Genomic DNA, 25,397 nt, shown 5'->3' with positions numbered 1-25,397 from the left:
TGTCTAAAAGCAACATACTCAGCAGCAGTTGACTGAATACCCAACAGAATCTTACAGCTCTCCCTCCGAAATATTATTGACCCTCTCACTTTATATGTAACTGCTCATCAGAGATGGGCTTCTTTCTTGATCAGCTAAAAACATGCAAAGCTATTCCAATATTCAAAGCTGGTGACAAAGGTAAAGTGATAAACTAACACCCCATTACATGAACATCCCGTTTTCCAAAGCACTGGGAAAAATAAGGTACAGTAAGTTAATAAAGTTTATAAACAAAAATTGAGTATTTGCTGTATCTCAACATGGTTTCCAAAGTAAGAAATCAACTGAGACAGCAAACCTATGAATGCATAACCACTGCTTTAAAATCCATTGACAAAACAAAGCAAATGGCAGGTATATTGTTAGACTTAACTAAGGTTTTTGACATGGTTAATCACAGAATCTAAAAAAGCTTGAGTACTATGGCATTAGGGGACTGGCTAATGAACGGATTTGTTCATTTCTCAATGACTGCAAGCAAAAAGTGTCCATTAGGCATGTAGACAAAAACACAAATAGTCTTGGAATACCTGTCAGAAGAATGCCCAATCAACTATGCATACCTCAAGGTTCAGTAATGGGACCTCTCGTTTCCCTGGTGTACATCCAGAATCTGGATGTGCATGTTGAATAAAATAAAATACAGTAATTGTATTTGCTGATGACACAACAGTAAAAAAGATGATATCCAACATGAAGTAAACTCTGTTACAAATGAACTACGTAAATGGACGGCAATGAAGCACCTTATAATAAACAACAAGTAAATAGTAGCACTAAATTTCCAAAACTCTCAAAACAAGACCCTGTATTATCCACATATCCCCATCAATCAACAACCAATTGTGAATCAAGAGGTAACAAAATTTGTTGGCATAAAATAAGTGATTTAAAATGGGACAAACATATTGAACACTTTAATGCTGAGTACAGGTTGCTATCTTCAAAAAAGGCTTACTACAGGGAACAGATCTAGATAGTAATGTAAGACAATATTTAAAATACTGAAATTGCTACCAATAATAGGCATGTTTATTCTTACTGCACTAATGTATAATAAAAAGTGTAACTGAAAATGATAACAGCATTAGGAAAATATGTGACTTACATAATCACTACATTAGATTAAAAGGTAATACAAGTTTTCATCAGAAAGGCACTTACTGCATGGGAATGAAACTATTCAACATGTAGCAAAATGATAAAAAACATATATAAATATTAAGGTTTTTGAAAGATCTGTTACAGAATATATACAATACCACTGCTTTCATTCACTAAGTGAATACCTGAACTACAATAACACTATAGATCTGAACTTTTTTAATATATAGCATGTAGAACTATATGTAATCTTGAAAACATTACCTGTAATGTGATTCTTGAGTTTCTCCCGGCGTATTTGATAATCAAAATATCCACGGGTGTACTGCCGGTCTACAGTGTCCAACGGGCACAATATTTCGGCGCTCATACATGTCGCCATCATCAGGTGAACTGACGGACTGAGCTCCTGTGAACGTGCCGGCACGGAGATCCGTACACTATGGCTGCTCAGGGGGAACTGGGTTCGGTCACGGCGGCGGCCGATTTAAATACCCTCCACCTGTGGCGCACTCACTCTGCCGTCCGCGCCCCGCGCCACGGTCTTGCAGTGAAACAGACTGCGACGGCGTCTGAGATGACGTAGGTGTCATGGCTCTGTCCGCCGTGGTCGTCACAACTATACATTTGCTCGATTTACTCTTGATTAACCCAATCGCTGGTTCCCAAGCCTTGCTAAGATTATAGCCACAGTCACCCCAACATCAAATTCACTATGGAGACTGAAATGGAGGGTAAACTACCTTTTCTTGACGTCTTGGTCAAGAGAAGGCCTGACGGCACCCTAGGCCATGGGGTGTATCGGAAGACAACGCACACTGATCTGTATTTGCACGCAGACAGCTGCCACCACCCTTCACAGAGGAATGGGGTGCTTAAAACTCTAGTACATAGGGCGCGCACTATCTCTGACGCAGAGAGTCTACCCCAGGAATTGGAACATCTGAGAACTGTATTTCGAAAAAATGGGTACTCAGAGTGGCAGATTCAACGTGCTCTCCGCCCACCCACTACAGCACAACCTGTGGAGATGGATGAAATCACGAGGAAGGAGGTAGGCACTGCGTTTATCCCACATACAGGCGCACTCTCGGGGAAAATCACCCGCATTTTGAAGAAACACCGGGTCGGAACTGTGTTTTGTCCTCCGAATAAAACTTGTGCACTGGTGGGGAGCGCCAAAGATGACCTCGGTTTGAGGAAGGCCGGCGTGTACCAGATTCCGTGTCAATGTGGCAAGTCGTATATTGGTCAGACGATGCGTACCGTCGAGGATCGATGCCGTGAACAACAGAGGCACACTCGACTGATGTATCCGAGCAAGTCGGCGGTCGCTGAACATTGTTTGTCGGAAAATCACACTATGGAGTATGAACGCACGAGGATTCTGGTACAGACGTCGAGATACTGGGACAGCGTTGTTAGAGAGGCCATCGAAATTCGCACCAATGACGACCTCATAAACCGTGACTGTGGCTATAATCTTAGCAAGGCTTGGGAACCAGCGATTGGGTTAATCAAGAGTAAATCGAGCAAATGTATAGTTGTGACGACCACGGCAGACAGAGCCATCACACCGACGTCATCTCAGACGCCGTCGCAATCTGTTTCACTGCAAGACCATGGCGCGGGGCGCGGGTGGCGGAGTGAGCGCGCTGCGGGCGGAGGGTATTTAAATCAGCTGCCGCCGCGACCGAACCCAGTTCCCCCTGAGCAGCCATAATGTACGGATCTCTGTGCCGGCACGTTCACAGGAGCTCAGTCCATCAGTTCACCTGACGATGGCGACATGTATGATCGCCGAAATATTGTGCCCGTTGGACACAGTAGACCGGCAGTACACCCGTGGATATTTTGATTATTACCTGTAATGACTAGAGTTAAGTCCAATATTATCTTGTATGTTTCTACTATCTACTTTCCCCTCAAATTCCCTGTTTTTAGTGGATTGTGAGGTGGCAGCAGTAATAGCAGGCTCCCAAGTCCAACTGTTTCTAATGTCACATGGAAGAACCTCTATCTCTTTATGGTTGTTATTTCTTTAACATTTATTGTGGCATAAACTACTAAACCAGTCAAGAAATTAAATTTAATGTGACATTTGCAGGAAATTTTGTGGAAAATTACAACAACCATGTTGATCAAAAATCCAAGGGAGTGATCCTTTACCTATAGTCCAGCCTATCCACCCAGTAATTTACCAAATATAATTACAACATGTATTATAATATGGTTGCAGCACAAAAAAAACACATTTATCTTCAAGAACTATTTTAATTCTAGTTTTACGAACTTCAGTTCTAAGAAAATTTCCGACCAAATTTGAGAAACTGTTCACCAACAAAACACATGCAAAGGTGAAAAATGTTTCCTGTGTATGTGACCTCAGTAGATCATTCATTACAAAGAGAACTCATGGAACTAGAGTATGATTCTAAATTATAAACTAGGCTGCAGTCTAAAAGCACTTTAAGACAGTTTTATAACCATTTACTAAAAAAATGTTTTCCAAATTTTCCTTGACATGCCGTGTCAAAGTACAGTTATGAGAAGTTTCTTCTATATTCACTATTCTTAGCCATTAATCACTGAATGTGTTTGATCAGTATTTTTGACATTTTTGTTTGAGATTCCTTTGGTTTCCATATTCAGTAGCCATTGGTCATTGGAATCTTTTATTTTGTTAAGAGTTACAGTAAAGTATATAAAGCACATAACTAATATTTTACAATGATAGACTGTGATAGCATACAAATAATAATTTTAATCACAATTAATTTCCAGTGTTCAGTGATAAGTATGCAAAGTATTTCCTACACATCTTTAATCCTAAAAGAACGTACCATGCCAGCGGGTGCAAAAAATCTTGTTCCCCAGAAGTACACAGCATTCTCACTTGTGCCTACCACAGTATATGTCGGACCACATTTGACAAACTGCAAAAAGAGAATAAAACTCACAGCATTTCTTATGTTGATAATGTTTTGGGGGCTTTTATAATCAGTAATTTATTTGAATAAGAGACAATAATAAAGAAATGGCAGGTGGAATAATGAAATATTATATGTGAATGTCAAAGTATGTAGACAGAAACAGAAGGAAACAAAGTGGACAGCAGACAGAATTGAAAAACACTTTGACAAAGAGCAGAGAACATTAAGGAAATGAATAATTTTGTAATTCTTTCAGTGAACCTGTCAGGCATGGAGGGGAATAACATAATGGACCTAATTAACCATTATTTACTCATTAGGTTAGAAAATGTAAACATACAATCAAAAGTTAAGACATGTGACCACCCAGTCACAAAATTTCAGAGGTTGTTCAGAGATACTTTCTGAGTATTCTGGTATTAGGAATTAATGGTCTCTTGTGGCTCATTATAGAGCAGTAATGTAATTATTATTTGTTCAGTTTGTGAACCTAATTACATTTGATTCTGCTAAAATATTATCACAATAGTAAAAGAGCCTGTAATGTGCTATAACTGAAAGTACAGCAAAAAACACAGAGTAATATCATCAAATGCAAAAGCACTGTGAAGTTTCCTTTACTCCAACAACAGCTCAGCATGGTATCATTATGCTACTCTCCCATTCCATTCAATATATCCATGCTCCAGGTACAGACTAACTAACTCTTTATCAGTAAACCTATCCTTACAGTTGTGTATCTCCGTTAAAATACAGCTAACACTGTGGAAAAAGCAACCCTAAGGCAGAACTGAGCAACAATTAATTCATGCTTGGGATATGAAGAGTAAAGTGGCCATTACAGTTATCAACAGCAAGTACAAGGAGTGAATAGAGCTAGTTTGTTTCCAAACAAAATTTGCACTGTGCTCCAGATATTTTCAGTGCTATACAGATACAAGAATAAATGGAATTAAGAAATGAAACAATAGGTAAATACCCTGTAGTGAGCCTCAGGAGATTATAGGTCCATTACACCAAAATATTCAGAAAATATCCCTGAATAAATTTAGAAATTTTGTCGATGGAGTTCTCATTCACCCTGTAGATAAATGACAGGTGGCAGGTAGACACACATAAGTGGTTAGAAAATTTCTCTAGCTTTCAAGTTACAATAATGCTCATTTTCTAGTGTAAGTACATTCACCCCCATAACATTCCCTCCTCCTACTCTGTCTCTCTCTCTCTCTCTCTCTGTCTCTGTGGTCTGTAGTGACTTGTTACAGGGTATTCGATTATAGTTCGATTTCTTACTCCCAATTATCGTTGGGTATGTATTGCACTAAAAGTGTCTGCACAGTGGTGCAGATGTTAACGTTATCCACTGTATGTTCTTGAATTGGAAACAGAGAAATACTACAGAATAACACCTAGTGCAGATGGGTGGTTTCTTTTCCTTATTTTTGTTTGATGTTCTTATCCTGGAACTCTTTTTATGGTAATACTGTTTCAAAATAAAGATATAAATTGGCACTGCAGTAATATTTATCCTACATGGGTAAATATAAAACCAAAGAGATTCATAAATAATTAAAGTTTTGATCCTCAACAAAGGATTGAGCACAGACAACCAAATTTTGTCACATACATTGACCAAGATAAGACACTGAACTGTTATTCATTGATTCATTGTGTCATATATATCCTATCCAGAAGGAGAACATTCAGGGACATTTAATGAAACAAAGTACACGCTGACATCAACAAAAGACAAACAAGTCACTGAAACTGAATCAGCTGCATCCTTATTTGCACTGCTCTTTGTATCCTATTGATAGCTTGACATTTATTTGATTAAACTGATCTCTTTCAAGATAATCGTTACCTATGTCCATAAACACAGAGCCACATTTATTGTACATTATATTACCACATGACATTCAACTTTACTAAGGATATTGCTACCAGTACCCATCATGTAGTTAATGGAACATTTAATCCTAAATCTAAATATTCAGATAATTTTAAGAGAAAGTGGGAAATAAAGTGTATTTTTGAATTTCCCTTTTGAGTTATTTGATATTCACAGTGACTTAGAACCAGAGTAAATACCATAACATCGCTCAGAACCCTTTACAAGGAGGCAAAATCTAAATGAAAATTATTTTTCTCTCTTTCATTGTGATTGTGTAGACTGCAGTTCAGCTAAAAAGGATTTTTATTTTCAGCATTAAATATCAAAAGGAATAAACATACTACAAAGAGGTGTAAAAAAATTTAGATTTTTAAAACAGACTCTGCAATATGTACAGTAATTTACTTTTTAAGATATTCTGACTGAAGTACTGGCTTAAAACCTTCAAGAAACTGTGAATACTCAATTTGCAGCTAATGAGGGGATAATAAAAAGAACTGGGGAGACAAGAAATTTGTGGCACAACTTGACTAAAACAAGGGATCAGTTGACAGGACACATTCTAAAATATCGAGGGATCAGAAATTTGTGGCACAACTTGACTAAAACAAGGGATCAGTTGACAGGACACATTCTAAAATATCAAGGGATCAGCAGTTTAGTAATGGAGGGAAGTAAGGGAAGTAAAAATCATAGAGGGAGACCAAGAGAAGAATACAGTAAGCAGATTGAGAAGGCAGTAGGTTTCAGCAGTTATTCAGAGATGACGAGGCTTGCACAGGATAGCAGGATAGATAGAGTAGCATGGAGAGCTGCATCAAACCAGTCTTTGGACTGAAAACCACAACAACACCAACATGTAGATTGAAACTAAAAATTGAGACACTGGTATAATAAAAAAGTGACAACTGATTAAATCCTATTGGATATCAACAGAATAACCATAAAAAGTGACTTTGACACATATTTCTTAAAAGTGGGAAGATGAGAGATAAATTTAAGAAAATGCTTTTCCAATTTTAGTGTCTTTCATTACACTCATTAAAAAATTCACACCTGTTCATATTAATGGATATACAGCATAATTTTCATGACTTCTATATGTTAACATTGACAGTAATAAATGCAATTTAGCAAACATGTGTTGGAAACAAATAGCTAACCAGGGTCCTATCAACATGATCCTCCTACGTCACTGGTAGAATTTTCACAGTCATCCCCCCCCCCCCCCCCTCATACTTTTCTGTAATTTTTCCTAATCACATTTAGCAATATTATAATTTTATAAGTAACTTTAACAAAAATTTAGCATTATTGAAAAAATTTACACAAATGAACTATGCAGATAAAAAATATTGCAGCCAACAAATTAAATGTATTATCGTTGCAAATAAATTACAAATCATGCAAACTTTCTAAAGAAAGTGGAAGTACAACAATACCTAAACCTTACATTATTATGAAAAGGAAAGTTGCAACTGGCCATATAGTGGAGATACTGAGATGCAGATAGGCACAACAAGAAAACTATCACAAATAAGCTTTCAGCTAGCAAGGTCTCCATCAAAAATTGATTTACATGTATTTTTGACAAAGCTCTTGCTGGCCAAAAGCTTATTTGTGACAGTCTTTCTGTTGTGCCTATCTGTGACTCAGTATCTCCGCTATACAGTGAGTGGTGACTTTCTTTTTCATAATATTGTTACATTCCATCCTGGATTTTCCATTGTTTAATATCTATATCTTATTGTTTATGAGTACTCTTTAGAACTTTGATTTTAATATGACATGTAATAAAGAACAGGTGTAGTTGTGACCATACCAGATATGCCACACTGCATCGCACGAAACCAAGAAAAGAGGTGTGGAGCATCACACCATATCCAATGTGGAAGGCAAACCATGCCACTCTGTCATTTTTGAACAACAGCAAACAAGTTCTGTGCAATGCTGGTCATCAAAGGGGAGTTTCTCACTACCAAGCCAGAACAAGGGGGTAATGTACCGACAGGAGTAGCAGGTATGTAAATTTATTTAACTTCTGTCTCAAAATGAGTGTCAAGTGGAATCATCAGAAATTAGGAAACTTAATAGACCTGTATTGAGAACAAATGGCACTGTAGAATTTGAAATGTAATGATTACATTTAAAAAAAAAAACACACACACACAATGCAAACATATTCCTGGGTACAATGCTGTTCAGTACAATTCTGAAACACCAGCTGCCTGCCAATTAACTCTGACCCCTACACTTCTATGTTCTCACATCAGGTAGCCCAGTCACCCCTTCAAGAAAGATATGATGTGCTTCCCTATCAGTACTGTGGCTCTTTTCCAGAATCTGTTAACAATTTTATCTCATAAGTTGTACTGCTAATAAAGGAAACTTGAGATTAAGAATATAATTTTTTCAGTGTATCATTATGAGCCATGCACACTTCAGGAACAATTACTGAAATGCTTCGCTTGGATATTTTAAATAGATACATAAAACGTTTACACAAATCCAAAAAACACACTGCTATTGCCATTTTCTCTTTCAAACATACTGCATTTCTAGAATTAGTTATTGTTTCTTTATTACTGCTTCAACCATGGGCATCCACAGAGATTTATACAGAGGTGGCAAATTCTAACATAGCCATTTCTTACATAAATGAGTTGTTTAGTTCAGAGATGTGTCATGCAACAAGAACTAAATCTTATACATGACAATGTATATCCAGAGAACTGATGGCTATACTAGATGAATGAGTATTCTATAATGGATAAAAACTCGTAGTCCTCACACTGGTGAGCAGGCTGGGGAATGGTAAATCCCCCTTGTGCATGTCTATGGTCTCAGTCAAACTGATCAATGTCCAAAGTCTGATGACATGCAATAAAAATATTGAGCTTATGATCAGTGTTTTGGGGGTCAACTGACTTCTGACTGGTCTGATACAGCCTGCCACAAATTCCTCTCTTATGCAAACCTTTTCATCTCATAGCAGTACTTTCACCCTGCATCCTGTTATTTGCTGGATGTGTTCCAATCTCTGTCTTTCCCTAGACCTTTTACCCTCTAAAGTTCCATCTAGTACGGTAGAGGCTATTCCCTGATGCCTAAACACATGTCCTATCATCCTGTTCCTACTTCCATATGTTCCTTTCTTCCCAGATTCTGCAGGGAACCTCTTCTTTCCTTATCTTGCCTGTCCACCAAATTTTCAACATGCTTCTGTAGCACAACATTTCAAACACTTTGATTCTCTTGTGTTCTGCATTTCCGACAGTCTGTTTCATGCCATGAGACCACCATTGCATGTCCTGAAACTTAAGCCATGGTTGGCTGCTTCAAGGTCACTCTGTCAGTGCCGTGTCTGACTGCTCCTCATTGTGCAGTTTCTCACACAGTGTATATCTACCTCTACATCTCCAACTACATCCATACTCTGCAAGCTAATGTGAAGTCTGTGGCAGAGGATGTTTTTCACAGTACCCTATATTGCATTATAGAGAATCGGGGAAATGACTTGTTAAATGCCATTGTGCAAGCTATAATTAGATTAAACTTATCTTCACAACCACTTGTAATCTACCCCTTCGTTCTTTGTTACTGACACTGTCCACTATGCTAAAGTCTTTCCTGAAGATTTGAAAGGAGTAAGATTTATGATAAACTTTTTAGTTTACTTATCTTTTCTAAGTTGGCTCCAGTTATTCATTCCTAGGGATCTGATTCTAGAAGCTGAAATTATCATATTTTAGGTCCTCATTGCCAAATTGATCTACATAATTTTGAAGAATGTTGTTGCAGAATTTCCATTTTTACGTTAATTTATTTTGTCACATTTTACTACATCACAGTCTTCCGAATTTTCAAATTAACAAAGCCAAAAATTCCATTGTTCACCCAAAATACAAAAATACCTCCTCTCTCACTCAGTGGAAATAACATTCCAAACAGTTTACAAGTTTTCTTGACAAATGAATTTCTATTAGTTTTAATAATTATTTCATAAATGAATCCGAAAGTAAAAATAATAAACAGTACTAGGTGGCATAATTAATAATAGAAATTTTAAGTGGGCCCATTATTCCATAATTTCAAATCTTTTTTTCCTAAAAAAAATTAAAAAAAAAAAAAAAGCACTTTCAACTGTACGTTCAGAGCTAATACATATCCATTGTAACAATGAAAATAAAATAATTCCTTTTCATAAATTTTAGCTTAAAATATAACATTGTTTGTAAAATTATATGAAACTTTTCAGAAAAACAACTGAGGTAATACTGACCTTTCCAAAATTCAAAAAATATTACTGGTATCGACTACTACTGTTGAGGAAAAGTAATGCTAGAGGTGGATGTCCCTTTGCACTCTACAAGAGCTTTAGGCTATTGGAGTACATTCCTAGATTCCTCACTTAATACCAGCAATTGAAACTTTGTAAATAAGGTATCGAGAGATACTTTTGTTGTAACTTCCCTGTATCCTACAACTGAAACCACTATACACAAACACTAATGTTGTGGGAACTATAAGTAATGATTTTTAAACAAGAATTCATCTCAACTATTTCTGGACTCAAAGCTATCTGAAACAAGAAGCAAAAGGATAATCATAACTGCTTTATGATGGTTAGTATTAGGTTTAATAATTTTTGGAAATTAGTGCTTCTGCTTCACCTACCATAATTTATTATTTTTTCATTAAAATATCTCAACAAAGATCTAAAAGTGGTAGATTAATGTTTTAGTGCATGATGTAACTATGTAGATAAAAAAATCTACTCACCAAGCAACTGCTGAAGAACACTCTTATAAAATGTATTGAAGTTTGCAAGCTTTCAGAGCAGATGGTGCCTTCTTCTGGCAGAAGGTTTGAAGAGGAAGGAAGGAGTCTTTCCTTCTCGTTCTGTCAGATAAGTCTTCCCTGATCTGGGGTTCTGGATAACTCTTATGAACTCCACTCCTTTTCCTAGACCTCGCCAGTCCTTTTCCTGCACCCCTCTTCCTTCCTCTTCAACATTTCGGCCAGAAGAAGGATGCACTGGCTCCAAAAGCTTGCAAACTTTAATACCTTTTATATGTGTGTTCTCTTATCACTGCTTGGCAAGTATAGTTTTTTTTTAATCTATCAAATTAATTATATTTTCAGAAATTTATTATTGTTATTGATGAAGTAAATGCAGATAAAAATAGATGAAATATTTTTTCAGAGTGAACAGACCTATGAATCCTCTTCAAGAAAAATTATGCTAATAATTTTGGGTTGAATCTTCATTTCTTAAACAATTCTGGTTGAATAATATTTAAAATAAACTGGAATATCTGTTAACTACATTCATTAAGTATCAGAAAAGGTGCTCTGAATAAATTTTTAGCTGTTGTTAGCACTTACGATACTATAATCTATATTCAAAGGGTGTATCCAGACCTTCTTCTTTCTTGTTATGAATAATACATTTTTGTGTGAATGAACCAACACAGTTTTTGCCTCATAGACTGCAAGTAATCCGCTCAGCTACCAATTTTAACAGCCACAAGGTAAAAGTTCCTGGTGGGAAAATGAAATGCTGCATGACCAGCAAGCAGTGCAGTGCCAGCAGTGAGGCTGCAGTGGAAATGTAGCAAGACTACCTGTGAGCAGTAGGAAGTGATGTGCCAGTGGTTCGGCTGTAGCATTTATGTACCCTAAGTGTCTCACTAATCTCATTTCTGCCACTCCTCACTAGTTTTGTCTTTCTTTGGTTTACTCTCAGTCCTTATTCTGATTAGTACTGTAATCTGGTCATTCTATTCAGTACAGCATGTCTTGTAAATCTTTCCACTTTCACTGAAGGTAGCAATGTCATAAAAGGTATCTTATCATTGATATCCTACTCAGCACTATCAAAACATAAATCACTTAAAAGATTACATCCACCATATACCCTTCAATATTTCAGTACTGGCGCCATCCACTGATGATGTTTTCTATGTTTTCCCCCTTTCAGCTCATGACAAACAACTATGAAAGCAATACTTGAAATTTTCAGAGTTTTGACTTTAATTTTTGTTGACATGCACCCATGAAAACTGGAACCATGCTGCACACCTATGAACACTCTGCTCCATTCTGTACAGTTTTGCACTGCTCTGCATCATGTGTTTCTGTGTGGCGCAGTGCATTCACTGTGGGCATGACTCCATGGTCGCATCATGAAAAGTCCACTTTTGGTAAGACAAGCAACAAAGGGAAGAGGAAAGCGCTTTGTGTGCATGTGCTACATGAGCAGTGAATTCTAGTGGCAGATATTTAGCTCATTCTTAGTGTGGTTAGTGAGCACTGTTGGTAATTCAGGCTGTAGAATAAGCTCCACACGGAACTGTGACTATTTGTGGCATGCTGATAGTGGATGAGTGTGGATGAGTGCAGGTAAGTGCCAGCAATGTGCACTGAGACTGATCAAGACTCTACTCAGAATGAACATAGGTCGAAAAGAGACAGCACTTGCCTTCACAATGCTATAGACTTGACACATTAATGCATAGCCATCTCAGAAGATTAACAATTATCTTATTAGGAAGGAACACAAAATATGGTTATAACATTTGGTTTATCATTGCTAGGTGAACCAAGTTAATAAACCTAAACTGTGTTAGCGTTTGGGAAGCATGAATTTAGCATATTCAGAAAACCTACATGTACACATCTAGTTATCAATGAGCGCTCTTGTCACCCACCACGATACAAATGGGCATATTTTACTTCGATGGTATACAGGCTACTAAGATTGCCACTAAGCCAACAGGAAGTAGAAAAGGAGTTAAGTATTTTAAAACAAGTGGCCGTAGCGAACGGATATACATGTAAGCAGGTGATGAATATTTATAGGAAGATAAAGAAGAGGCAAATGGAACAAATAGAAGGAAGTCAAGTAGCAGTTAAGAGGAACAACAAGAAAAAATATGTAGCTCTCACTTACAATGGAAGAATTACAGACAAAATTGCAAGATGCTTTCGTAAATCCGACGTTAAAATAGGGTTCCGACCAATAACACGTTAAAATTGAAGCTCCGGCATAGAATATGTAATAGTAGGAATAAATTTCAGGATTCAGGTGTATATAAGATCAAATGTAATGACTGCTGTAAACAATATATAGGGCAGACTGGTAGGAACTTTGAAACCAGATTCAGGGAGCCCACCTACTCTCAAAACAAAACAGCTTTTGGGGCGCATATGGCTGCGACAAAGCAGTCAGTCACGAACATTGAACACAATTTAGACATCCTGCATAGAGCTCATAAGGGATGGTTTCTTAACATTTTGGAAGAGATTGAAATATACACCCACAAAAATAAAGATCCGGATTTAATCCTCAACGAGCAAAGCGAATTCAATCATAACGGCTATTTTAGCATTTATGATGACCTACTAAGATGACAACTGTTGCATGTGGAGATCCAGGCCAAGGGATGAGAGATGGTGCATGGTGGAGAAGCCGGAAGACGCGTGCAGCGCCTGGCGTTGTTGACGGGGCCCTCCTGTGTGGCCCTCTTGCCCGCGGCGATGGACATCAGACAACTGAGCGGACCGCAGCACAACACCAAAATGGCGGGAACCACGGAAGCAGACCGTAGAGGAAAACAAGCTCACACCATCACCATAGATATATAAATCGCCCTATGCTTTTTAGATCGTATAAAAATGATAATTTTACTGTTTTTTAATTTTGACAAGTACAGATTTTAACCTTGGCATCTACATATTTTAATTAAGTATTTTTAATATAAAAAAGATCTACTGAATACAGTATGTGCAAATGGAATGTAACAAATGTACCAGACGCCACCTTTCGGTAATAGTGTTATTATTAATATAAATGACGTGCACTCTGCCAACCAATTTTATGTGACGTAGCATGTGAAAGTTGCTGGATTTGGACGGGTTACTCCTGTAACTGAAATATCAGGTATGTTCTGGTACATTTGATGTTGATTAGATAGGATGAAAAAGATTTGCTTCCATGAAATAGTAAATTAGTATCATTATTTTTACAGATCTGAAGATGGTTCTGAATGATCCAAAACCGGTCATATGAATAAAAAAATTTGCAATCAAGACGGATTTCAAGTAACATTATAAAATCACTGATTGCTGTTATCCCATAAGACATTATGTTTGTTTTTGCAAAATTCTTTGATTTACATACAATTTGCTCCAGATAACTTATAGCATGAAACACAGTTTTGTTCTTCATTGCTGCACACATTAAGGGCACCTGCTGGTGACTTCTGACCTATCAGCTCCTGATATTCCCCGTGCACTAATTCCTGTCTGTTTGTAAAACTGATTCCAGGCCTGTACATGTCTTCATGTCCTCCCCTCCACCCACCTGAAAAACGGGGTCAGCATCCACCCGTGATGAGTGTGAAGACTGACAGGACATTACTGCCATACACTATAGATAGAGGTCTACATGGATGCAAATATCCATGGATATATGTGGTAATTGTTATCTTGTAGAAAAAAAGCATGTACATTTGTGGATATCTGTGGGTCATCTGTAGACATCCACAATAATACAATAATAACTGCTTTGTAGTTAAAAATGAAAGCTAATATCAATTTTATTCTATGCTTTTGTCACACTGCATTATCCGGGGTCAATGAACAAGACTAGGTGAGCTGGCACCACAGGCACCGACTCCAAGGGACCTGAGGGGGCCCGAGACCACTCCAAAATTTGTTTGGGGAGGCGGAGCCCCCCAATAATTTAAGAAAATTATTAGTTATATTATGTTTTATAAAATCACAAAATTATGTTGGAATTTTTTATTTTCCTTGTTTGACAATATCACCTTTTAAAATACAATCAGTAACGAGTTAAAACAAATAATTATTACAGTAGTAAGCAGGTTAACTGAAAAGGAGTGGTGTGAATCATAATAGTGTTACGGTGCTGTGGGCACACTTAAAATTTGTCCCGGTGCACGAAAGTTTGGGTAAAGTCTGGTGCCAGTGGGCCAGCGTGGCTAAATAAAGCCCAACCTGCTGTCACAGTCATTCAGTGTGGATAGTTTTGTTCAGTGCATGCTGAAGACGTGTTTAGTGTTCCGACTTCAGTGTCTAGTGGGCTATTTTATATGAATATATTTTATTCATTTACTTTAGTCTCTTAGTGTATTGTGAATTAAGTTTGCAATGGATGAATTTGTTACCAAAAAGGTGCACTTGGAAGTTGATGCTGCTGCAAGTCAGCATCCAACAATTATTGTGCTGTCAATTGCTTTGTTGTTTTCAGGTGAGAACCATTCACAGCCAAAACCTGGACATCATTTCAGAAGTCTTGGCTGATAAAATATACATGGCTATAATATGAAGCATCTACCAAAAAAGGTTTTTGCAAAACCTGCAAAGAGGCAGATGCTAAAAATCTATTACATTTTCCTTCAAAAAAAGAAGATGTATTTACTTCCTTAGGATTTTCTAACTGGAAAAAGGCTTTAGAAAAATTCTGTCTTCATGAAAATACATTTACGCATAAAGAAGGTGTTCTGAAACTAAATTCTATCACTAACCAAAGTGTGGCCTCCCAACTGAATGAACATTAGATAGTGATATGAGGAAAGGCCATTTAGCTCTTGAGACGATTTTTACTACTGTGCAAATTTCTATGCCGACAAGGACTAGCAATTAGAGGGCACAATGATGTAAACTCAAATTTTTTTGATTGTTGGAACTCTGAAAGAATGACATACTTGAGTTTAAAGATTGGTTAGGGCATTCGGGGTGTAAGTGGACATCCCATGATATTCAAAACAAGAACACTGATCTACTAGGAAAGTCTGTGTTGAGAAAGGTATTGGCTTCAATCAAGAAGACTGAACATTTTTCTATTATGGTTTACAAAACAAGTGATTCTTCAATTCATGAACAAGTGTTTTGTATTCGTACTGTCGATGATTCCTTAATCATCAATGAAGACTTTATTGGCTTATACGAGACCTCCAACACTTAATCACAAACTCTGTTTAGTATTTTAAAAGATGTTTTTGCTCTTCTTGATTTGTCAATGGATAACTTAAGAAGACAGTGCTATGATGGTGCCTCAAATATGAGAGATAAGTTCAAAGGACTGAAAAAGTTAGTTTTGGATATACAACTAAAAGCACATTATGTGCATGGCACTGCTCACAGTTTAGACTTGGCAGTTGTAGACAGTCTCCACCTTCTTATGTCTATGAGGGATATTATGGCTTTATCCAAGGACTTAATAAACACCCTAAGGAAATCCAACAAAAGGATGGGACTTTTCAGAAGCATACGCTGTGAGAGCGCCAACGAACAAGCTGGTCTATGACCCCTTTCGATGGACTATGCGAACTTCCAGTATTTGAGAATACTGAAAAACTTTGAAGAACTTCTAGAGCTTTTTGAAACATTTTCTGCAGAGGACAAAACTGATGCACGTTACAAATGTGCAGGCTATCTTGAGTCAATGTTACAGTTCAAGACTTATTTCTTTTTACATCTTTATTACCATGCAATGAACCCAGTAGATGATGTCAATGAAAAAATCCAATGCCGTCAACTAAGCGTTGCTGATCTGGAAAAAATATATGGGGGCTTGATTTGTATACTGAATGGAAGGCGTGATAGTTTTGAAGACTATTGGGAATTGTGTTTAAAAGAAAAACCTTCACAAGTTGATGATCCTTCGCTACCTCGGGATCAAAGTATACCAAAGAAGTAGGAAAACAATAAAGCCAGCTCACTGCACACTTTCAAAACCCCAAAGGAATACTACAAAGATATTTACATTGAAGTTTGTCAAATGGTGCAATCTTGCATTACTGAGCAGTTTGCTTCAAATGGACACACACAGGTCACTGCAGTTGAACAAGAGTGCCTGCTTTTAGTAAACAGAAGGGAAACAAATTTTAAAAATTACCTAGACATTGAGAGACTGTGCTTACACTTGAATATGTTAGCTGATATTGCTAATACAAGACAACTGGTCTTAAAAACATGTTTGATGTAAGAAAGTACATTACACAAGAGCCTGCAGTAGGAGAAATGTTATGTGAAGTAGTGAAGTGCATTAAGCTTCTCCAAGTAGTTCAATGATGACAACAACAGCATAACAGTCATTTAGTGCCCTTAGATGTCTGAAGTCATATCTCCGATCAACAATGGGACAGAAGCGATTGAACAACTTGGCTGTTCTTCATGTCCACCAAGATGTTTCGGATGAGTTGGATACCTGACCAGTCATCAATTACTTCATTTTCAGTAATCCAGTCAGACGGCCGACATTTGCACCTTTCTAGACACTCTAGCCCTAATAATGGCATTTAGAGCAACACTAAAAGTCTTTATAAAATAGAGAATTAAATACATACATAATGTTAAATTTTCAGTTTTGAAATATTAGTACTAATTTAGTACTAATTTACTATATTACTATAGTACTGTATTAGTTATTTTCAAATACTTAGATATTTTTAGGGTGCAAGACCCAATTATAACCCACTATTTACATACTTTTTGACTGAAAGTGGTTAGGCATATTGTATTAATTTTTTTAACTGTATTAAAGCATTAACTTTGAGATATTGTTTTTATTTAATGAACCCTGAGCCTTATTAAAAGTAAGCTTAAATGAGATATTTTACTTATTAATCAAAGTGCTCTTACTGTGCAACAGCAATATTTTATGTTTTATTGTTTTAATGATAGTTCAGAATTTATTTAAATATAATTTCTGTCTTTTCAGAGCTATATATTCACTGCCCTGTAATAGTCTATAAGCATGATTATTACTGCAAATTAAATTATCTCTTTATGAAAATAACATGCATGTTTATGTTTTGTTTCTTTTTTCAACCACAAAAAATGTATTACACTTGTTGAGTTTCTTGGAGTCTTGAGTTATTGAGAGTCCAGTTTTAGGGGCTCTAATGTTGATCAAATGTCTCTAAAATGCTTAAAGAAACTTTAAAACTCATTATTTTTCATATAAAATTTAGAAAATTTCCCGGGGCAAGAACCCCTCCAAATATTTTTTACAAGTTCGTACCCCTGATTGGCACCATACATATGTTGTAATATTAGCTGAAAGCCTGAAATCTGTCGGTGTTCTTGGAATGTTTGCAAGGCCCAAGTAAAACAGAAGTCTGTTTCCATCCTTACCTTATGGCTATGATCGCTTTAACTGCACGCAAGGGACCTGCACTTAGTGACTAGGTGTTCCCATGACCACTTTTGTGCAGCCTGTCTCACGCATTCTGAATGATGCCAAGAGTATGAGGTCAGTGATCATCTGAGGTGCAGTAAAATGATACCTTCCTGCCCTTCTATTGTGTTAATTTTTGAAAGGTAAATAAGATGGTGAGATATTGGCAAAGTAAGGGCACTTTAAATTGCCAACAAGAAGATGGTGGAAACATGAAATCATCAAACTGGTATTTAGGTGTAAGATCCTTTATTATGACACAGCAATTGAATTTTACTTGCATAAGCAGGTGTTGACAGATGTGAAAATTACCGAACTATCAGTTTAATAAGTCACAGCTGCAAAATACTTACACGAATTCTTTACAGACGAATGGAAAAACTAATAGAAGCCAACCTCGGGGAAGATCAGTTTGGATTCCATAGAAACACTGAAACACGTGAGGCAATACTGACCTTACGACTTATCTTAGAAGAAAGATTAAGGAAAGGCAAACCTATGTTTCTAGCATTTGTAGACTTAGAGAAAGCTTTTGACAATGTTGACTGGAATACTCTCTTTCAAATTCTAAAGGTGGCAGGGGTAAAATACAGGGAGCGAAAGGCTATTTACAATTTGTACAGAAACCAGATGGCAGTTATAAGAGTCGAGGGACATGAAAGGGAAACAGTGGTTGGGAAGGGAGTAAGACAGGGTTGTAGCCTCTCCTCGATGTTATTCAATCTGTATATTGAGCAAGCAGTAAAGGAAACAAAAGAAAAATTCGGAGTAGGTATTAAAATCCATGGAGAATAAATAAAAACTGTATGGTTCGCCGATGACATTGTAATTCTGTCAGAGACGGCAAAGGACTTGGAAGAGCAGTTGAATGGAATGGACAGTGTCTTGAAAGGAGGATATAAAATGAACATCAACAAAAGCAAAACGAGGATAATGGAATGTAGTCGAATTAAGTTGGGTCATGCTGAGGGAATTAGATTAGGAAATGAGACACTTAAAGTAGTAAAGGAGTTTTGCTATTTGGGGAGCAAAATAACTGATGATGGTCGAAGTAGAGAGGATATAAAATGTAGACTGGCAATGGCAAGGAAAGCGTTTCTGAAGAAGAGAAATTTGTTAACATCAAGTATAGATTTAAGTGTGAGGAAGTCGTTTCTGAAAGTATTTGTATGGAGTGTAGCCATGTATGGAAGTGAAACATGGATGATAAATAGTTTGGACAAGAAGAGAATAGAAGCTTTCGAAATGTGGTGCTACAGAAGAATGCTGAAGATTAGATGGGTAGATCACATAACTAATGAGGAAGTACTGAATAGGATTGGGGAGAAGAGAAGTTTGTGGCACAACTTGACCAGAAGACGGGATCGGTTGGTAGGACATGTTCTGAGGCATCAAGGGATCACCAATTTAGTATTGGAGGGCAGTGTGGAGGGTAAAAATCATAGAGGGAGACCAAGAGATGAATACACTAAGCAGATTCAGAAGGATGTAGGTTGCAGTAGGTACTGGGAGATGAAGAAGCTTGCACAGGATAGAGTAGCATGGAGAGCTGCATCAAACCAGTCTCAGGACTGAAGACCACCACAACAACAACAACAAGTTATCTCTTGCTATCAGGCTAATAATTGCATCAGAGCTAGAAGCCATCATTGGTAAGCAGCGCGCTTGGTGATGCAAGACCTTTGTTACTGTTAAATTTCAATGCAAAGAAATTATTTGCATAGTAATAACAGTAATAATAATAGTAATTATTGGTCTTTATTAAGAACACAGATTTCAGGCTCAACTTACAAATATTGAACTGCAAAAACGATAACATGATATTGGTATGTGACTGCTGCATCACCAAACCAACCACTTCTGACATATTTAAAGGACAAAAAAATATACAAAAGATTCCATCATTAGTGTAGAACAGGTTTAGGTATATTACTACCAAAATAAAGGGTAAAAGATTTTAAGTAAGTTGTTATTTCACAATAAAAATCAGAGTACATATTATATGCATCCATATAGTAGTGAGGCTCAAGGAAGAAGCAAGAGTGCTACAGTATCCACTATCTTGTTTTTAGCAACAGAAAACCAAAAGTGACATAGATAATTAAGATATTAATAATAAGTTAACATTCTGCAACAGAACCACATCTCTCACATCATACAACATAGAGATTTGCTTTAGCAGCTGATAGATCAGAAGGCTCCGCTATGCCAGCCCATTTGATTGTTCACAGCAAGCAAATGGTTCAACGAGAACAAACTGATTATAAACATACAGAAAACAACGTACATCAACTTCAGACTCTCATCCCAAAAGCAAGAAATGTCTGATGTGATTCTAAATAACCAAGAGCTTATGTGTGTGGACTCTGTCAAGTTTCTTGGCATATAGCTTGCAGAAAATCTTAAGTGGGAGACTCACACAAATTATATCTCAAAAAAGCTCTCAACTGTGTGTAACATTTAAAGGATACTCAAAAAATCAGTCACAAAATCTGTTCTCATACATGTATATTATGCTTACTTCCATTCTACATTACAGTATGGAATCATATTTTGGGGGAACTCACCTGGAGGTAGATATATTTTCAAAATGCAAAAAAAGGCAATATGCATAATATGTAAACTAAGACATAACGAATCATGCAGACAACATTTCAAAACAAATGGCATTATGACACTGCCCTCTGCTTACATTTATAATATCGTCTCATTTGTCAAGTCATACCTGTTAAACAATGACTGCACACTAAAATTCAATGAAGATATTCATAACTATGCAACAAGGCAGCAATCTGACCTACATATGATTCAGTCCAGAACCACCTGCTACCAAAAAAGTGTTTTAAATGTTGGGATACAAATGTATAATAATTTACCCAATGAAATCAAAGCAACAAAGAACCCAAGAGCCTTCACACATAAGTTAAAAAAATATCTCTTGGACCATTGCTTTTATGCAGTTGATCATTTTTTTGAAAGAGGTTAAAAATGTAAAAAATATGATAAATGCTCAATTAGGTCTGAAAATTATATACTGCGCATGTCTATGAAATACGCTGGACTACTTTACTATTACATTTGTATTGGCTGTTCGCATTTTACCATATATCATTTGTATTTACTGTTTTGTTAAAGATAGCTAACTTCCTCATTGCAAAATAATGTAAAATCAATTTATTAAATATTACCTGCAAATATGTTCCCTCGACCTATCCAATATCGTATGTACAACCTTTCATTTCTATGATTTGTATTAACTGTTTTGTTTAACATAGATAATTTCCTTGCTACAAAATAATGTAAAAATCAATTTGTAAAAATTACTTGTAAATAGCTATCTTGACCTACCCAATATCATATGTACAACTGTACAATACTATGATTGCCTGGATCAATAAAAATACAATACAATACAATCTGTGGCATGCCAGCCCACTTGATTATTCACCCCCAGATGTCTACTTTTTTAAGAAACATGAATTTCTGTAAGACATTCCATTGAACTTTACAATGACAGTTTTCTTTTTAATTTTTTTATTGCAGTGGATGGAATACCACTGTATAGGTTTGACTTTATAGTGCCTTGGAGAAGGAGTTAAGTGTTGATAACATCTGCAAGGGCTGTGGGCAGTGACATGCTCTTCTGGTTTACCACATTTTTAAATGTATGAGGGTGAGTCAAATGAAAACCTTAAATTTGTAATAACAAATCGAAATTTCGCAACACTATCCTGTAAGTTGGTAAGCGTGCTACAAACAGCATTCAGAATGGCTTGTAGGTGGCAGCATAGTGCAGATGCACACATACCGTCACAGTATCAGTATAAAGATGGCCGCCCCACTTGTGACCTGCACCAGGGAAGAACAGTGTTCTGTTATTTGGTTTTTGCATAGTGAAGGTGTGAAACCTATTTAAATTCATCGATGAATGAAGGTTCAGTATGGTGATGCATGTTTGTCACAGCAGCAAGTCTACAAATGGAGTAGGAAGTCTGCAAATCGTGTGACTTCAGTGGGAGATGCTCCTGGTCCAGGTCAGGCACAACGAGTTGTGACTCCACAGAACATTGAAGCAGTTGAAGCCATAGTGAAGGAAAACCACCAAGTGACACTGAATGACATTGCAGCATGTTTATAGATTAGTCATGGGTCAGCACACCACATTGTGCATGATGTGCTCCAGTTTCACAATATGTCTGAAAGATGGGAGCCAAGGCAGCTGACTCCTGAAATGAGAGAATGACGTGTTGATGCTTGTGAAGAACTTCTTCAGAGCTTTGAACGAGAACGTGATGGCTTCCTTGCAAGAATCATTACTGGGGATGAAACCTGGGTTCACTTCCACCAACCAGAAATGAAGAGAGCAAGCAAGGAATGGTGCCATTCATCATCACCAAAACAAAAAAGTTTTGAACAGAACCATCAGCAGGGAAGGTTATGCTGACTATCTTTTGGGATGAAAAAGGCGTCATTTTGGAACATTACATGCCTAGAGGGACCAATGTCACCAGTGCATCACACACAGATCTAAAAATCATCTATGGCCTGCAATCAAATCAAAGCGACGTGGATTGCTGTCAGTAGGTGTCCTTTTGCAACATGACAATGCAAGGCCCCACACTGCCCGTACAACAGTTACAACAATCACACACCTGCATTTTGAATGTCTTCCTCAACCAACATACTTCACAGACATTGCCCCAAGTGATTTCCATATGTTTGTACCACTCAAACACACAATGGGAGAAAGAAGTTCTGTTCTGATGAAGAGGTATGCTATGCGATGCATGAGTGGTTGTGCAGACTACCAAAAGAATTTTTTTCTAAAGGAATTTATGCACTTTGTAAGCACTGGAGCACTTGCATTGAGTGTGGGGGAGATTATGTTGAAAAGTGATACAGCTTTGTACCATTCTGCACAATAAATGAGATTAAAAAAAATATTTAAGGTTTTCATTTGACTCACCCTCATACATTCTATATACATCCTATAAGCATCCGCCCTACATCTGAGTAAATCGCATTTCTTTTGCAGCAACAGAGCTCAGTTATGCAATTTAAAATAAATAAATAAATAAATAAAAATACTGCAATGTGATAAATAGGCTCTTCTAGGATGAGCTGTTCTTTGGAATCTTTGTTTCATAATCTCACTCCAGCTTGTTAATCATAGTCACCATAAATACACTGATCTGAAAAACTTAAGAATAAGATAGATAAAGCAACATAAGATATTAACTACTCAGTGGGAATGAACGAAAGTATGGGGGCATTTTGGCTGAGGTTACCCAGCTGTGCACAAAAGCTGAACATCACATGACTTGGAGGCAGAGTAACTACAGCTGAAGGAACAGGAGAAGACAGTTGAGTGTGAATCAGCGAGTTGTGATGGTGCACTGAGGTGGTGTTCTTCATTACAACATGAACCAGAGTCAACATTTATATACCTCACATAAGAATCATCAGGGAATTGAAATAAGGACCAACTGTGATGGATGTAGCTCAGGATTCTGGTTTTATTTACAGCACTGTTTTATGTGCATGAGGAGCATTCTGAACCACAGGCACTGCAATTCAAAGGAGAGGACATGGTCAAACATAGTCAATTACATTAGAAGACCACAGCATTGTGAACAGGCATGAAGGGATCCACATAAAAAAGTGAGTGCAGTTGCAACCACATTTAATAGGACTACAAGGCAGGCAATCTTGTGCTCCACAGTGGTACGGAGGCTGCATGGAGGCGGCTTCTTTGCACAAAGACCAGTACATTGTGTTCCACTCATATCTGCACATCAGTGGCACTGTCTGCAATGGAGCTGAGAGCTTAGAGACTGGACCACGGAGGATTGGGGGTCGCATGTTCTTCTTGGATGAGAGCAGATTCTGTCTGAGAAGTGATTCTGGACATACCCTCATATGGTGGGAATGCGTAATGCACCGAGAAACAATTGTTTTTGTGTTCCAGATCTTATGTTATGAGGAGGCATAAGTTGCATGGGTGTTCTGACCTCCAAATCTTTGAACCTGGTACACTCAGCAGTCAGTTTTGTTGTGACAATGCACTACTTTCCCAAGTGTATCTTTTCAGAGGTACATTATTTTGTAAACCCTTATTGCCAGTTTTGTAAAGGCCTCGTCACTACTGCTGTGGAGGCCAAGTTGCCACTATTGTTATGGTAGGCCGAGTTTGTGAAACGTCTTTTCATACAGTACACCACAAAGACAATTTCTCCCAGCCACTATTACACAGCTATGCCCCTGGGTCAGGTAACATGAGGAGAAAGAAGGTTCCACAACCCTCCATCAAATTAGTAATGAAGTCACTCAAATGAGTTGGAAAGGTTTACTTATCCTTGTGACTTGTGAACAAGGAAGTTGGCAACACTGTTTGTAATATAACGCAAAAATGCCATCAATGGCTAAGTGCAAATAGTTGTAGGTAAACTTCACAGTACATAGCAAATGCAATTTACAACAACTGTCTGTTCACTTCCAAGAGTTCACTAAATGATGTTCCCTGTCTAAGTCAGCCCTGGATGATGATCCACAATCAAGTAGGCAACAGCTGCTCATCTATCTTTCGATTAGGCTTCTGTCCATTGTCATCTGGTCATTTGTGGATTGTACTCAGGCATCAATTGGCTGAGGCATTCTTCACCCTCAACATCGCCCATGGCAATGGTGGAACTTGCGCAAGTGGCGAGTCTCTATGACACTGGCACCAGCTCACATATTTGCATCTGTGGTGCTTTTGCCCTGGCTGTATCTTGTTTGGATGACACAGCATATTCTGCCCTGACTTCATGTTTATGGATGACAATGTGCAACCATAGTGGGAAGTGCAGGTGAAGGAGAGCCTGGAATGATGGGATATTTGGCAAATGGATTGGCCTGCCTAGCTCCCTTACTTAAATTCCATCCAGCACATGTGAGATGCATTCTGGAGATGTATTGCATCATGTCCACATGCCCCTAGGACCATCCAACAGATGTCAACTGTGCTGCTAGAGGAATGGAACGTCCTACTACAAGAACTTCTTACCAACCTTGTGGACAGTGTGGCAGCATGTTGCAGAGCACGCATGCTGTCTGTAATCATCACACATTCTTTTAAGAACCATGTCCCATCTTTTGTAATGACCAGAAGACTGTCATAAATTGTGATGACTTCAGTGTAATTATTGTTTTTGAACTGTAGTATTTCTTTCTG

General features: G+C 37.5%; 1 protein-coding gene across 1 annotated transcript in view; it reads right to left on the bottom strand.

The window, feature by feature from the left end:
* The window catches only part of LOC126252980 (serine/threonine-protein kinase Nek8), a 326,833-nt gene that overhangs the window by 68,524 nt on the left and 232,912 nt on the right, over positions 1 to 25,397 (bottom strand). Inside the window, exon 18 of the mRNA XM_049954008.1 lies at positions 3,990 to 4,082. Coding sequence (XP_049809965.1) covers positions 3,990 to 4,082 — 93 coding nt within the window. The remainder of the gene's footprint in view (positions 1 to 3,989; positions 4,083 to 25,397) is intronic.

Source organism: Schistocerca nitens, chromosome 4 (genome assembly GCF_023898315.1).
Source record: "Schistocerca nitens isolate TAMUIC-IGC-003100 chromosome 4, iqSchNite1.1, whole genome shotgun sequence".
Classification (NCBI taxonomy): domain Eukaryota; kingdom Metazoa; phylum Arthropoda; class Insecta; order Orthoptera; family Acrididae; genus Schistocerca; species Schistocerca nitens.
The sequence above is the reverse complement of the archived record's forward strand: the minus strand, read 5'-3'. Positions and strand labels throughout refer to the sequence as shown.